The 13,409-nt window shown below is 36.6% G+C and overlaps 1 protein-coding gene across 2 annotated transcripts in view; it reads left to right on the top strand.

Moving 5' to 3' along the window:
- The first annotated feature begins 3,754 nt into the window (after positions 1–3,754).
- LOC122885791 (contactin-associated protein-like 5) overlaps positions 3,755–13,409 on the top strand; it is an 85,264-nt gene continuing 75,609 nt past the window's right edge. The window contains exon 1 of one of the 2 annotated variants that reach the window (XM_044217428.1): positions 3,755–3,979. In XM_044217428.1, the coding sequence (XP_044073363.1) occupies positions 3,907–3,979 (73 nt within the window). In that variant the 5' untranslated portion in view covers positions 3,755–3,906. The remainder of the gene's footprint in view (positions 3,980–13,409) is intronic. The other variant, XM_044217429.1, reaches the window with a different exon arrangement.

A 13,409-nucleotide genomic window follows, 5' to 3' on the forward strand; every position in this document is an offset into this window, starting at 1 on the left:
TCCAAAAACCCACTGCATGCCTGGCCACCACCCAACAGCAGACACAGTTAGCAGCTAGCTACTGAACATAGAGGAGCCTTTAGCTGCTAAAGAACCAGATATTTCCCTCAAAATCAGAGCTAAAGAGGGTGAATTTTGGACTTACATTCACCAGATGGACACAAACATGACTCCAAATGAATTCTAATGGATCTCTGTGTCTTCTTGATAAATGTTTGCTAACACATTAGCCATATCAACTTTGTAAGGTGATAACATGTCACTGTTGTGGTTACAGTTTATTCAGCTGCTCCAAAGTGGTACAAATAATCAATAAATACAGGTTTAAGTAAAAGTAAAAATACTACAATATATAAATACTGCATTACAAGTAAAAGTCCTATACTTTTACCATGTACTACAATGAACATTAGTATAGTACATACTGTATACTAATAATATTGTAATAGGGGTTAACACTTTGGTGTTCCTCATGTAGTAGTTGATTTCCAGAGAAATGTCTCTGAAACATTATTCTTCATGTTGAATTTGCACTTGCCCTTAAAAAAACATAATATTTTTCCATGTTCAGCTGACCCGCTGTGCACCGAATGAAGACTCTCCTGGTTACACTGGAGTTAATTGAAACTAATTTGCTGGAAGTGCACCAATTACAAGTACACTCTCACTTATCCCATTATATTCTTTTTTATTTTATTATATTCAAATGTTAATCTGCCGTATATCTCATCTCATAATATCTTTTTTAGGTTATGTTTGCAATCATTTGTTTATCTTTCATTATTATCTGCTATGTAGTATAATGATGTAGTTGTATACCAGGAAATGCCACAAATTCGACACTCTCAGACCAAAACAAAATTCAAAACTTACTTGGGGAATAAACTGCCATTACCAGGGAAGCAGCAATATGTGTCAGAGCCTGAGGGAAAACACATTAAATGTGTTGAGCTTCTTCAAAAATCTGCCCCCTCTCCTTTTTTAAAATTTATTTTATTTGTATTTCTTTCTATGGCTCTAACCATAGAACAACCATTGTTAAAGTATATTTCATCTTATCATATATATTCTTTCTATAGATTTATTGTGTGTTTTTCCTTCATTATAATGGACTAGTAACAGTTGTATAGTGCAGTATAGCATATGTTACGTATGTATGTATACATGGTGTTGAACAATGTATCTTGTATAGTAATATGAAAACATTTGTCTATTATTATTTAACATTAGTATTACTCTGTAAACCTTGTACAACACACAATACTGTACTTAAATATGGTCATGCCAAAAAGCTCATTTGAACTGAATTAAGGGGGTAAACAGACCATTTTTCTGCTATTTGTGTGAAAAACGTGACTAGATGAAATCATGACAATATAAAAACCCTTTTACCAATCTGAGCAAATGCTTCACTTTTACAAAAGTTACCAACTGTCCTGGTGAGAACAAAGACATTACCAACACTACTCCAAGCTTATTTTGTTGTATTTGTTATTTCAAAGTTAGAGGAAACTTTTACCAAACTGAACCGAGCTAAAAAATAATCAAATCCATAACCAAACTAAAATGTTATTATATGGTAGTCAAGTGTGGGGCCCACAAAAATGCAACAGTGGATGTTGTACTATTACAATGCTCTGTGTTGCCAAAAGAAGAAGATGGAGAGAGTTTCAACCAGCTGGTCATGAGGCTCAGCCCAGCCTAACAGCAGATGGCCTACAGAAAAAGAAAAGTGCATCAGCCCCTGGTCATCTACAACAAGAACTCAAAGCAAACTTTAATGCTATTTAGCAGTGAACAGACAACACAGAGTGGGGCAGCGTGAGCAATCAGAAACTGAGAAATGAAGTAATCAAAAAAGACTGGGTGACTACACAAGTGAGCACAAATTGGCCACTGAGATTCGTTGCCACAGAAAAACCTGGCAACCCAAAGAAAACAGACTGAGTCGGTTCTGCCAACAAAATGTAGAGACAGAGCTCTTCCTGATACACTGCAGCCTGTATAAAGACATTAGAATCAAGTTCTTTAGCAAAATAAATCTCCAATACCAAGAATACGACCCCTCAGATTAAAAAACGGACTATGCCATACTTGCAGAGACATAGCGAGAGGGAAAACCAGCAGAACGCCTTCAAAATCTCCTTCCTCTTCTGATTTTTATTATCTCTGTTATTCTCTGGTTCTCACTATTACCATCACATTTAATTGTTATTATTGTTATTTATTCTATTTTCTTTGATTTGTTTATTATAGTATATTATTATTATATATAGTAATGTAATTGCATAGTGTAGTAATGTGCAAACCATTGGTGGTCTCTTTTTTTGTTATATTCAGATTTTGACCCATGCTAGAGTCATGGCTCTAAAGATGGCAGTGTTGGGTGGTCCACCACTTTGGTTCAGACTGAAATATGTCAGCAACAGTTGAATGGATTGCCATAAAATTATGTGCAGATATTCATGGTCCCCAGAGGATGAATCCTACTGATTTTGGTGATCCCCTGACCTTCCTCCTAGTGCCACCAGCAGGTTGACATTTATGGTTTTCAGTGAAATTTCTCGACAACTATTGGATGGATTGTCATGCAATTTGGTGCAGACATTCATGTCCTCCTCAGGATGAATTGTACCAACTCTGATGATCCCTTAACTTTCCATCTGGCACCATCAGCCATGAAGTTAGACATGAAATAAAAGAATAAAAAAATGAAAAGAACACACAAGATTTGCAAAAGGAAAAAAAAGTTCTCTGCTTCAATATATATGTGCACCAGAGTTTAGTTTTCTTTCAATTTTTGCCTTCACTTATCCCTTGTAGATTGTAACAGTGGAACCAACTATCTCTGGAAAAAAAAAACTGCCACCGCTAATTTAAAACATCACACAGATTTATGTCAGATGCATTCTACAACACATAACTGACTCATTTATGTCAAACTAAATTAATTAAAACATCAAGCATTTTTGAAAAACTTTTTCACACACTGTTTTAAAAATTTATTTAAAGACAAACAAAACAGCAAAGCAAAATGAAGGTCATTGGGGGGCCCTTCAAGGGGTACCAGACAGACAACACTGTAGGAATACGACAATGCCAGCAGATGCATGGCCCACTGGATTATATGACATCTGGCATTTTTTAAAATGTATTGCACATATATATTTTCTGGCTTACAGAATACAGGTTTTTTTTTAAATCAGTAAAAAAAAAAAAAAAAAAACTGCACGCTCCCTAAAGAACCTGTTATTGCTGTAGACTCAGAGTCTTTTTCACACATTCTGTATATTCTAAACCTTGTCCCACATTGTTTGGCAATTCTGTACTTAATTATGGTCATGCCAATAAAACAAATTTTAATTTTAGACAGATAGTCCGAGATTTTCTGCTCTTTGCACAAAACATGACAAGATGGAAAACCTCCCTCCAAGCTGATGCTTCACAATGATGCTTCCCCACCACACATGCAAAAGCTATAATAGTCATTTCCCCAGCCTGCCAGAACACTCTGCTACACCAAGCTCAAACCACACTTATTATTTTACAGTAAAGTTATCCGAATTCACTGAAGCCTAATATACTGTGGCACACAGCTTTTTTTTTTTTTTTCCTGTGGCTCTTTGCCATTGTTCTGCATTTTTATAGCAGTGCTTGGGCATCACAGTGCAGTGCTCTTGTTCTGCCAATAAAGACTGGGAGAGAGAGAGAGAGAGAGAGAGAGAGAGGGAGGGAGAGAGAGAGAGATGGGCTGTACCTCACAGTGAGAAAGTGTCGTCGTGGGAGCGGTTTGCTCTTCCAAATCAGACTCCTTCTATCCCTCCGTGCTGGAGGAGCGAGGAGGAACCTCTCCTCTGTTTTTCCTCTCTGCGGATACACGGATAATACCACACCACGGCTGGGAAGATGGTTTTTCTGCTGCATATGGTTACCCTTTATACTCTGAGCGTCTTTAGCGGAGCATCCGCCGCCACTCACTGTGAGTATTTCACCTAAGCTCACCTGTAAGCTCCTCTCCTCTCCAGTCTGTCAAGTTAAAGCTGACGGCGGGGCTGATGGATAAAATCAGACAGAAGCTGTTCAAACCGGCCAAGTTTTTACGCCTGGCTGGTACCTGCGTCCTCCTATTGTTGCAGAAGGACTCGGGAGCATCGTGACTATAAAAATATAGATGTGCTGGTGTTGATTTGAAGTCTACTTTGAAGAGTAGCCTACTTTAAGACGGTTTCCTTTGTGCCAGTATCATGCAGATGAACAAGTTGTTGTTATTTCCTCGCCTGTGTTTCCTCTCCTCTCGGTGTGCGATGAAGGTCAAGCAAACAGGTTCATTTCTTTTCATTCACAAGTCAGACCGGGCTGCATGTGCACACTCTGCAGCCCGGGGTTACTCGGTACACCTCGGGTTATTTAGCACACAAAGCCTTCATGTGATGTATTGTCTTACTGTCTACAAATGTCATTGTTGTTGTTTTTATATAGGCTATATAGGTCCTATATATATACTTTATATATAGGTCTATATACTTATACTATATATATCTATATAAACATGTACATATATACTGTGTATATACTGTGTGTGTGTGTGTGTGTGTGTGTGTATATATATATATATTTAGATCTGCATAATAGTTTATTGTTTATGTTTACCCTGTCCAGCTTGTTGTCCTTGATTTTAGCTGTATGTAAGTACACTGAGAGCAATGAAAAAAAACAGTCAAATTCCTTGTATGTGGAGCCACATACCTGGCCGGTAAAGGTGATTTTGAGTCTGGTATTTTTAAGAGTCGATCTTTGGACATGTTTTGCTGATGTGTATTGGGGAACAGAAGCTGCTGACGGCCACAGCTGTACAGCTGCTGTTATCGGTCGACTCCTACGTGAAAACACCACACACTGTAGGCTGCGGAAGCTTCCACTAAAGACAGATTGCTTTTCCCCATGGGCTTTTCATGTTAAATTTGAAGCTGTACAGTTTGGGCTTTGTATTTAATTGCATGAGTGGTGCCAATAATATGTGGAGATTAGAACAATTTTGATAAATCATCAATCATTTCAAGCAAATAACCAAACAAAACAAAAAAATTCTGCTTCTCAAATGTGAAGGCTTCTACTTTCCATAGTAAACTGCATATCATTGGGTTTTGAATATTGTTGGTTGGACAGGACAACCTATTTGAAGTCAAATTTGGTATTCTTTTACCATTTTTTTATATACCAAACGATTAATCAAGAAAATGATCAGCAGAAAAATAGTAAATAAATAAAGAATAGTCTTTATTTATCTTGAACCCATGCTGCAGTAATTCATTTAGAAATCTGCAGTGGGAACAATGAGCAGAGCTAACATCCAGGTTAAAACTCTTCATACCCAAACTAAAGAGAAATCCTGCAGACATAGGTCGCTGTTAATACAAAAAGTGTGTTAAATGGTGCACATACTGTACACTTACTTGCCACACACCTAGCTGAGCTGTGTCTAATATTTAGTCTCCCCTCAGTCATATACTGTAAGTGGGATGGTCAAAATATTAGAAACGCCTCTCAACAGTTATAAAATACAAAACAATACAAAATTAACGTTATAACCTTCATGAATGTAGGATTTATTGCAGGGTTGTTTTGTTAGACTGCATTGGTTTTTACAGTAGCTAAGTGGACCTAGTAAACTGGCAACTGAGTGGACTTATATTGTTGATTTTACAGATGTTCATAAAACACTGCCCCAGTGGAATTTCATGAACAGTAACGTGCATTAATGTAATTGATTCGTGTTATTTTGACAACATTCTACAATAAGAGTTTCAGTTTCCATTTGCTTTATTTATCACATACTATGGTATCTCTGTTGTCAAAGCATATTAAGGAAAATAGTGGATAAAAAAGCAATAGTAATTAAAATCCCAACTGCCAACATAAGAACAGCCATAAGACATATAGCAGTGATTATAAGAGCTCATTCTGTCAGTGGTGAACCTGGATGCCACAATAGGTTTTATTACCAGACCAGGACCCTGTCCTTCAAAGTCAGGCTAACATGCTGTTATCAGGCTAAAATAATCCTGTTTATTCTCATCCAGCTAATTTGGTTCTTTGAAAGCAGTTCGAGGATTAATTTGTTAATTATGGATGAAGTTATCTTGAGTAACAGTGTGTGCTTATTTCGAAATAAAGACAAAATGAGTACATTGTTGAAATCATGATCAGCTTTCATATGATTGGTTGAGTGCTAATCATGTGATTGCAGTTACACGAGGTGGGTGTGTTGGGAACCCTCCCAGCATGCACTGGGGCAGTGGATTAATTCATAAGTCTCATTTTATGTGTGTTCCTTCATTTTGTTCCACAGTGTTTCCACACTGTGATCCCTGTTAAACATGAGATATTACCAGTGAATGTGGTCAGACAACAAGTGATGTTGGGGCATGATTGGTGAGGTTCTCCCCGATGGACGCGCAGAGACTTTTAAGTGATAATCATAAGCCTGCTATGAAAATGAAACTTTACTAAAAATGTCTTTAAAAAAGCAGCTTTAATTGCATTAACAATTTTAAGTAAAGTGAGTTCTGCAGTTAATAATTTAATAAGTTTCAGTGCTGAAATGACAAATTTTAATTTCAAATCAAATGCCACATGTTCTGGCTTCTTTGGTCTTTTAACAGTCAGAATCTTTTATGTGAGTTTATGTATTTTTGCTCACAGTATCTCAAACTACATTTGGATTGGGTTTTTTTTATAATGTACAAAACTTTTATTTTGTTGTATTGTATATTTGATCATGTTTAAGTATAGGTAACTCTTCATTATGAAAATTATATTGTGATAATTACATCAACAGATTATAATGATTTCTTAATAACCTGCATGTTATCTTTTAAAATCATTATTATATCAACACTCTTTCATTCTAAATCAAAGAAAGCAAGCCTTTTGAATTTGAAAATGACTTCATGTATGGGGTTCACCATAAAAAATCTTGGTCATGATCCAGATAACTGTCAATAAGCCTGCATTTTAGCAGGTTTGGGTTTAAGGACTAGTTACTCCGACAACCAGCCCAGATGAATTTTAAGAAAGTTTAGAAGAACCAAAAAATCCAGACTCGTGTCAAATGGTCAACATTCTAATACTGATAACTCGGTTATCCACGTACGACGAACAGGGCCCAGGTTGGAATATTCTGACATTTTATATTAGTATGTTTTGTGCTCCTGCCTTTTCTCTGATTAATATTTCAATCTGGTTTCCCACATGTCCCTGGTATTGGTACTGGTTCTTTACCTGGAAGAAAACGGTGGCACAAAGGAAGTTATGTGTTTTAACATAAAATTCGTATTTTTGTTTTAATAATGAAATGAGGTAGATAGCTGAAATTATGACCAACTCAACCCTTTGTTCCATGGGTTACATGTCAGATTTTCATGAAGTTTCCTGTGGATATTCATGCCAATATCTCCACTTTTACACAAAATCTAATGGGCAAATTTACTGATTTAAATTGCATTCATTCTCCCCAGAAGATGAACCTTTCCATTTATTTCCATTTTGGACTTTCTGTGAGTTTTGTTCTAGCTCCACTTTCATTCATTTATTCACACAATAATATAATCTAATTTAAAATTATAATCTTATGGTCAGATTTAAATGTGTTTTGGTGAGCACATTTTAATGACCCCCGTGACGTATGTACTACTAAGAATAACAAAATCATCAGTATAGTGTTCATTTCACATAACATTTTTGTGTCAGTTGTATTTTTTGCCCCCTCTGTTTAAGCTTTATGTATCTATAGAAAGATAGCAAAAATAACAAAATGATTGGCCGAGATACACGTGACTATCGCTTAGCTGTTGTTTCAGAGCCATGGACAGCGCTGTTTTGCTGTCTCTACGCGCCTCCCCCTGCTGATTTGACAGAGAATCGTTCATAAATTCAAAACATATATAGCGCTCTGCTAGTGCTACATTCTTATTTGAGTGCTCTGATTAATAAAAGTATTCTTTGATTTTGAAACAGTAGCCTTATGTTGTTGTTATTTAGCCTTTCTGAGGCAATTAATTTTATTTTATGAAAAAAAATTACCCCCTCGCAATTTTTAACATCCCCCTCAGTCACTTCATCCTGGCCTGAAATCTTGTCATGTAAAAAGTGATTCCCAACAGTAAATGAATACACCAGAGGCATGACATCAGTTGATCTTTTTGTTTATGCTCTCTGAGGGCGAGTGTGACACCAGGCTTGTGTTGGGGTTTTAGCAGTTTATGTTAAGATGAGCTAACTGAGCTAAATTGACAGCTGCATTACTCATTTATGACAGTCCTTTGGTTCTCGAACGTGTGCAGTGATCAGGTCTGACATACTGTGCTGAGATGAAATGGAGAGATGCTCCTGGAGGTCAAAGAGCTGCTCTCATATTTAAAACTGAGAAATAAAAGGAGGGGAGCAGAGATGTGTCATGGCTGGTTTGTGTGGCCTTGTGTGGCAGCCACTTCCTCTCAGAAGTCTCTCCGCACTTTGGCTTTACAAATCGACAATAACAAGTAATTAATTCGATACATCAACACTCCATCTGTCATTTTTCAGCAGGAGTTAATTGATAATGTATTGGTGTGACCTTTACAGTAATTGCCAAATGACTGGCAACAGAGGAGCTATTCACAAATGTATTGAAACAATGATTTTTTGCCTTTATCAATTATTTTATTAACACAGTACAATACAACTTTATTGTCCACTAGTGAAAATTTGTCTTGAAAACAGCAAACCTCTCCAGCAATTATATCAGTAAAAGTAAAAGTGAGAAAACTGCTGAGTGCTTTCTTTTAAAATACATGGAGTTTTGTATTCAGTTCCATGCACAATTCCCCTGCTGGTTCTAAAGTTATTTTAATTACTTTACTACTAGAGTGGTTTTATATTTACAACTAAGATGTCCATGCCAGGATGCTGAATTGTTTTTTACTAGTGCCTTGTCCAGAATATTCTGGCTGACACCAAAGCCATGTGCATTACTACAATACTGAGTAACAAGTAGTGTAAGGGATAACAATTTAAAGCTCCATTACGCAGACATTTTTTGGATGGGAGGGTTGGTGTCAGTTTTGTCTTGCAATCAGTGAACAGACTCGAACTTAGCTTAGCTTAGCTCGGCGTTGGGGCTAGAGGCTGCCTCCCCCCAAAAGAGGAGGAAATACGCCTTCTTATAACTCCCAAGTTGTCCTATTTATAACCTACGTTGAGTTTTGTTTAGAGTCGGAAGGTATGTGAACAGAAGACGTGGCAGTGTGTGTTTTGGGCAGCTTTGGAGCTGTTGTGAGGCAACGTTGGCAGAGTGGGCTAAATAACAGATAGTAATTTAATAAGTAATGCAACTAAATGCTTTTGCTGTTGAGTAATGTAATCATTTTTTCAATGAGTATTACATTATGAGTAATAGATTACAGCAATTTATACAAATATGTATCTTAGGTGTACAACCAATGATTCTTTTCCTTAACAATTAGTCTGTTGATTATTTTCTTGATTAATCAATTAATCATTAATTGTCAATATCAAACATCGAAAAAACAACATCAACAAATCCTCACACTGGAGAAGCTGTTTGGCATTTTTACTTGACAGTTTCAATGCTAATGTATTTAGATATTTTTATTAGATAACTTCAGCATGTTACACATTTATCAGCACAGGGGTGATTGTCATATCCTGTTTGGTATAGCTGAGACGTTTTTTTTGTTTTCCCAATGTTATTTTCCAATACACTGTTGTTGCACCATTCTTGTAGTGCTGTGGCACAATTCATATAATCTGCTTCACCCAGCACATCACCTTTTTGTATAGAGCCTACCTAGGCCTTGTCATAGGCCAATGTGAAGCTTTCCTTTAAGGGAATGCTTCCTGCTATGAGTGGAAACACGAGTTTTTTAAAGTTTGCTTTTGGCTGGAAAAAGCGAAGGCTTTTATTACCAGATAATATGACACTCTTCACCACAGGTCTGTGGGAGGAATATTGCTACACTGTCAGTGATTCCCTCGCAGCAGGTGGAGACTGCTGCACCAGGCATCCATCTTTCATGAGCTAGAATCTCTTTCCGGTGTGGCAAAGCACCACACACATATATTTACTTAAAATTTCATGCTTCAAGTTAGCTCATTGAGCAGATACTTCACAACTAATTATTTCCCATCTGAAGCACCTGGAACATGCTGGAGAAGAGCTGGCATTCAGCATCACAGCAGAAGTGACGGTGTGTGTGATGGAGACGATGCAGCTGCAGATTCTTGCTAATGAATGAGAAGTAGGCACTCAAGGAACACCTACTGCTGTACATATTCAAGGCCTGATGAATTTATCAAAAGGTAAATGAGGCAGAACACTGCTGTGTGACAGTGCAGGCACTTTTCCTCATGTTTAAACATACAGTACATTTCATCTTAGAGATAAAACGAACTAGGAGCAATGTGCAGTTCACCCAGATATACTGGCTTCACAATGTGATATAATTGTCATTATATTGCATGACATATGATGCAATGTAATGACAGTATATACAGAAATAGTATATGAGCCTCATCACCCTGATCCCACAGCGATTGTGAACTATATGTACAAAATGTCAATTATTTATTTAAAATTTTATCTTGTTAGGTCATATTAAAACTAAAACTGGTATTAAAGTAATTATTAAACTGGCTATTGCTGCCCCTCTGGTTCGTCTTTTACTATGGATTTTATAGACATTGTGAATTCTTTTAATCTTGCTCAGTCAGTTGTGTGTCCCAGGCACTTCTTTACAAACAAAATATATGAAATCATACTCCAGGTCCTTTCTTTACACTGCGACCCCTCTGCTTTACGCCATCATTTTGAGGCCCTTTCATTGTGCACTTTAAGGGACACAAGTGCCAAACTAAAGCCTTCATCAAGTCCTGTAGATGTTTTGCCTGTCAGATTTCTGAAGGAGGTTTTTACCAGCGTTGGTCCCACTATTTTATCCATTGTAAATATCTCTCATTTACATCTTTTAAATCTCTTTTCAAAACTTATCTTTTTAAGAAAAGCGTTTTATTAGTGCTAGCACACTGTTTTATTTACAACATGTCTTATCTTTTCATTGTTTCATTATTATTGTTATTGTTTTTATCTTATATCATTGTTGGGTATTTTATTCCATTTTCATTTTTGTATTATTTCTAATTGTCTGCTTTTATTTGCCTGATTGCCTCCTGAATTTATTTTAAACTGGTTCAACTATGTAAAGCACTTTGTAACTTTGTTTTGAAAAGGGCTGAATAAATAAAGTATATTATTATTATTATTAGAATTATTATTATTAGTGCAGCTGCTACGTTCCTATAATATTTTGTTTGGTTCTGGATAGATTACTGGGTTTACGTCATGTGATAAATCCACAAGATTATATTTCCTTCCCGATTAATCTCCATCAGTGTGACTTGATTTTCAAAGCTAAAGTTGAATAAAGAGCACTGCTGCCGAGGACTGTTTATTCGGTTAAATTGAGTAAATACAGCATTTTGAGCTCTCTGCATGTTCTCTGACTAACTGCAGCTCTGCAGAGACATGAAGAAACTTTACAGTTTTTATTTTATCTTGGCCAAAGTATTTGCTTTCTTCTGATCCATTTCTATTGAATTATTTGGCTGTGTGGTGTGGAGACGATACACAGACAGATGCTGCTGTCTTCACGCTGATATTTCAGGTTTTCAACTCAATATCTGAGTGCGTGAAATGTTGCTGGTAAAGTAATTTATTCTACTTCTACACTACAGTCAGTGTGGTATCACAGCATATGTAATGTTTATATGTTATCAAAATATATTCAAGAGATATTAGATATTAAAGGGATAGATACCATTTTGTGGCAAAATCTTTGACAGTAGACCAATTTATATCATGTCATGATATTCATCATTATATCACCCACCCTTACTGGACAAGAAGCAGTTAAAATGCCATGCTGTATGTGTGTTTTTACTGTCTTCAGAAAGCTAATGGTACAAGGAAGCTTTTATACTATTGTCCTCTGCAGATTCAGTGTAACAGAACAAAATGCTTTTTGATTGTAATGAGAAAGAAGAAAATACAATGGACACATGATATAAGACTATTTAGAGAAATAATTTCTGCCTGGTCCCTCAGGAGCAGAAAAAATCTATTGTGATGAATGTGGCGCCAGTGGAGGCCTTTCCATTTCCAGCTGTATTGGTCACACACTGACGCTGCACCAATTCCCAATCTATAGAGTGCAATGAATATGCTTCAAACAGCTGTAGACTCTGTAAGTTTCATCCTCTATTTATTTTCAGTGTTACTGGCAGAGGGTTTGAAAGGATTATCAACACCCACTTTCTATTGACTGTGCCAATAAGACTGATGCAATAATCAGCAAGGGACGGTTACGGTGGTGAAAAATGAGACAAAAAAAAAGATGTTTTGAACATTCAGTCTCAAAAATGAAAAAATTAGGTGTTAAATTAAAAGGAAAAAAGTGCCAAGGCCTGCTCATACGTGCCTAGCCAGATTTCACATTCCGTATAGCGCAGTTTATTATATTATGTAATTATATTGTGTGATTATCTATGAATCAGACACAGGCCTGCATGTTCACACTATGATTTGATATTGATTGTGATGGATTCAAAAGGAACTGAAATAAACACTTATTATCTGGACGTGCTGGTTCACAGGATCAACAGCACGCAGAGTTAAAGAAAAGGAAGCTGCACTTTCGGGACTATGGTGCAGTGTTTCAGTTCATTTCAGCAAAAATTGAAAATAGTCACCTTTCAAATATGTACAACAGTGTCCCCAATCAAAATATTACATTGCAATACAAACATAAAAACTGATTGCCTATTGCCTTACATTGGTCTAGATATTTACATACTAGAAATCAATGTATTTTTTGGTTCAGTATATCTTCTGTTCACTATTTAGACATTGGCCATTAGGAAGAGCCCACTTGTTTTTAATCAGCTAATATGTACCTGTTGTCACTCAGACTCCAGACATGTTCAGGAGTGCATGGAACGACAATGTATTTTAATTTGGAGGACGTGTAGCCATTTATAGGTAACCAGCAGTCTACATTCTTACAGTGCGTAAATATGGTTTTACTGTGTGTTGTTTTTGTTGTGGCTCATTCAGCCTGTTGCAGCAGCTTTGAGACAGACTGAAGGTAGCACAGTGACACAGGCACCATATCTATAAATGTTTCTTGAGTTACTGCCCATGCACCACCACACTCACGTACAAAATGCTATGTAACGCTATAAGACCGAAACTCAAAGCCTCTTTTTTTTAATCTATACCACTCCATGGGACCCACTCTCTCCAAATATGTTTTCCTCTTGTCTCAACTAAAATCCAGCTACTTAATCAATATAGT

The sequence above is a fragment of the Siniperca chuatsi genome, linkage group LG12 (assembly GCF_020085105.1).
Source record: "Siniperca chuatsi isolate FFG_IHB_CAS linkage group LG12, ASM2008510v1, whole genome shotgun sequence".
Classification (NCBI taxonomy): domain Eukaryota; kingdom Metazoa; phylum Chordata; class Actinopteri; order Centrarchiformes; family Sinipercidae; genus Siniperca; species Siniperca chuatsi.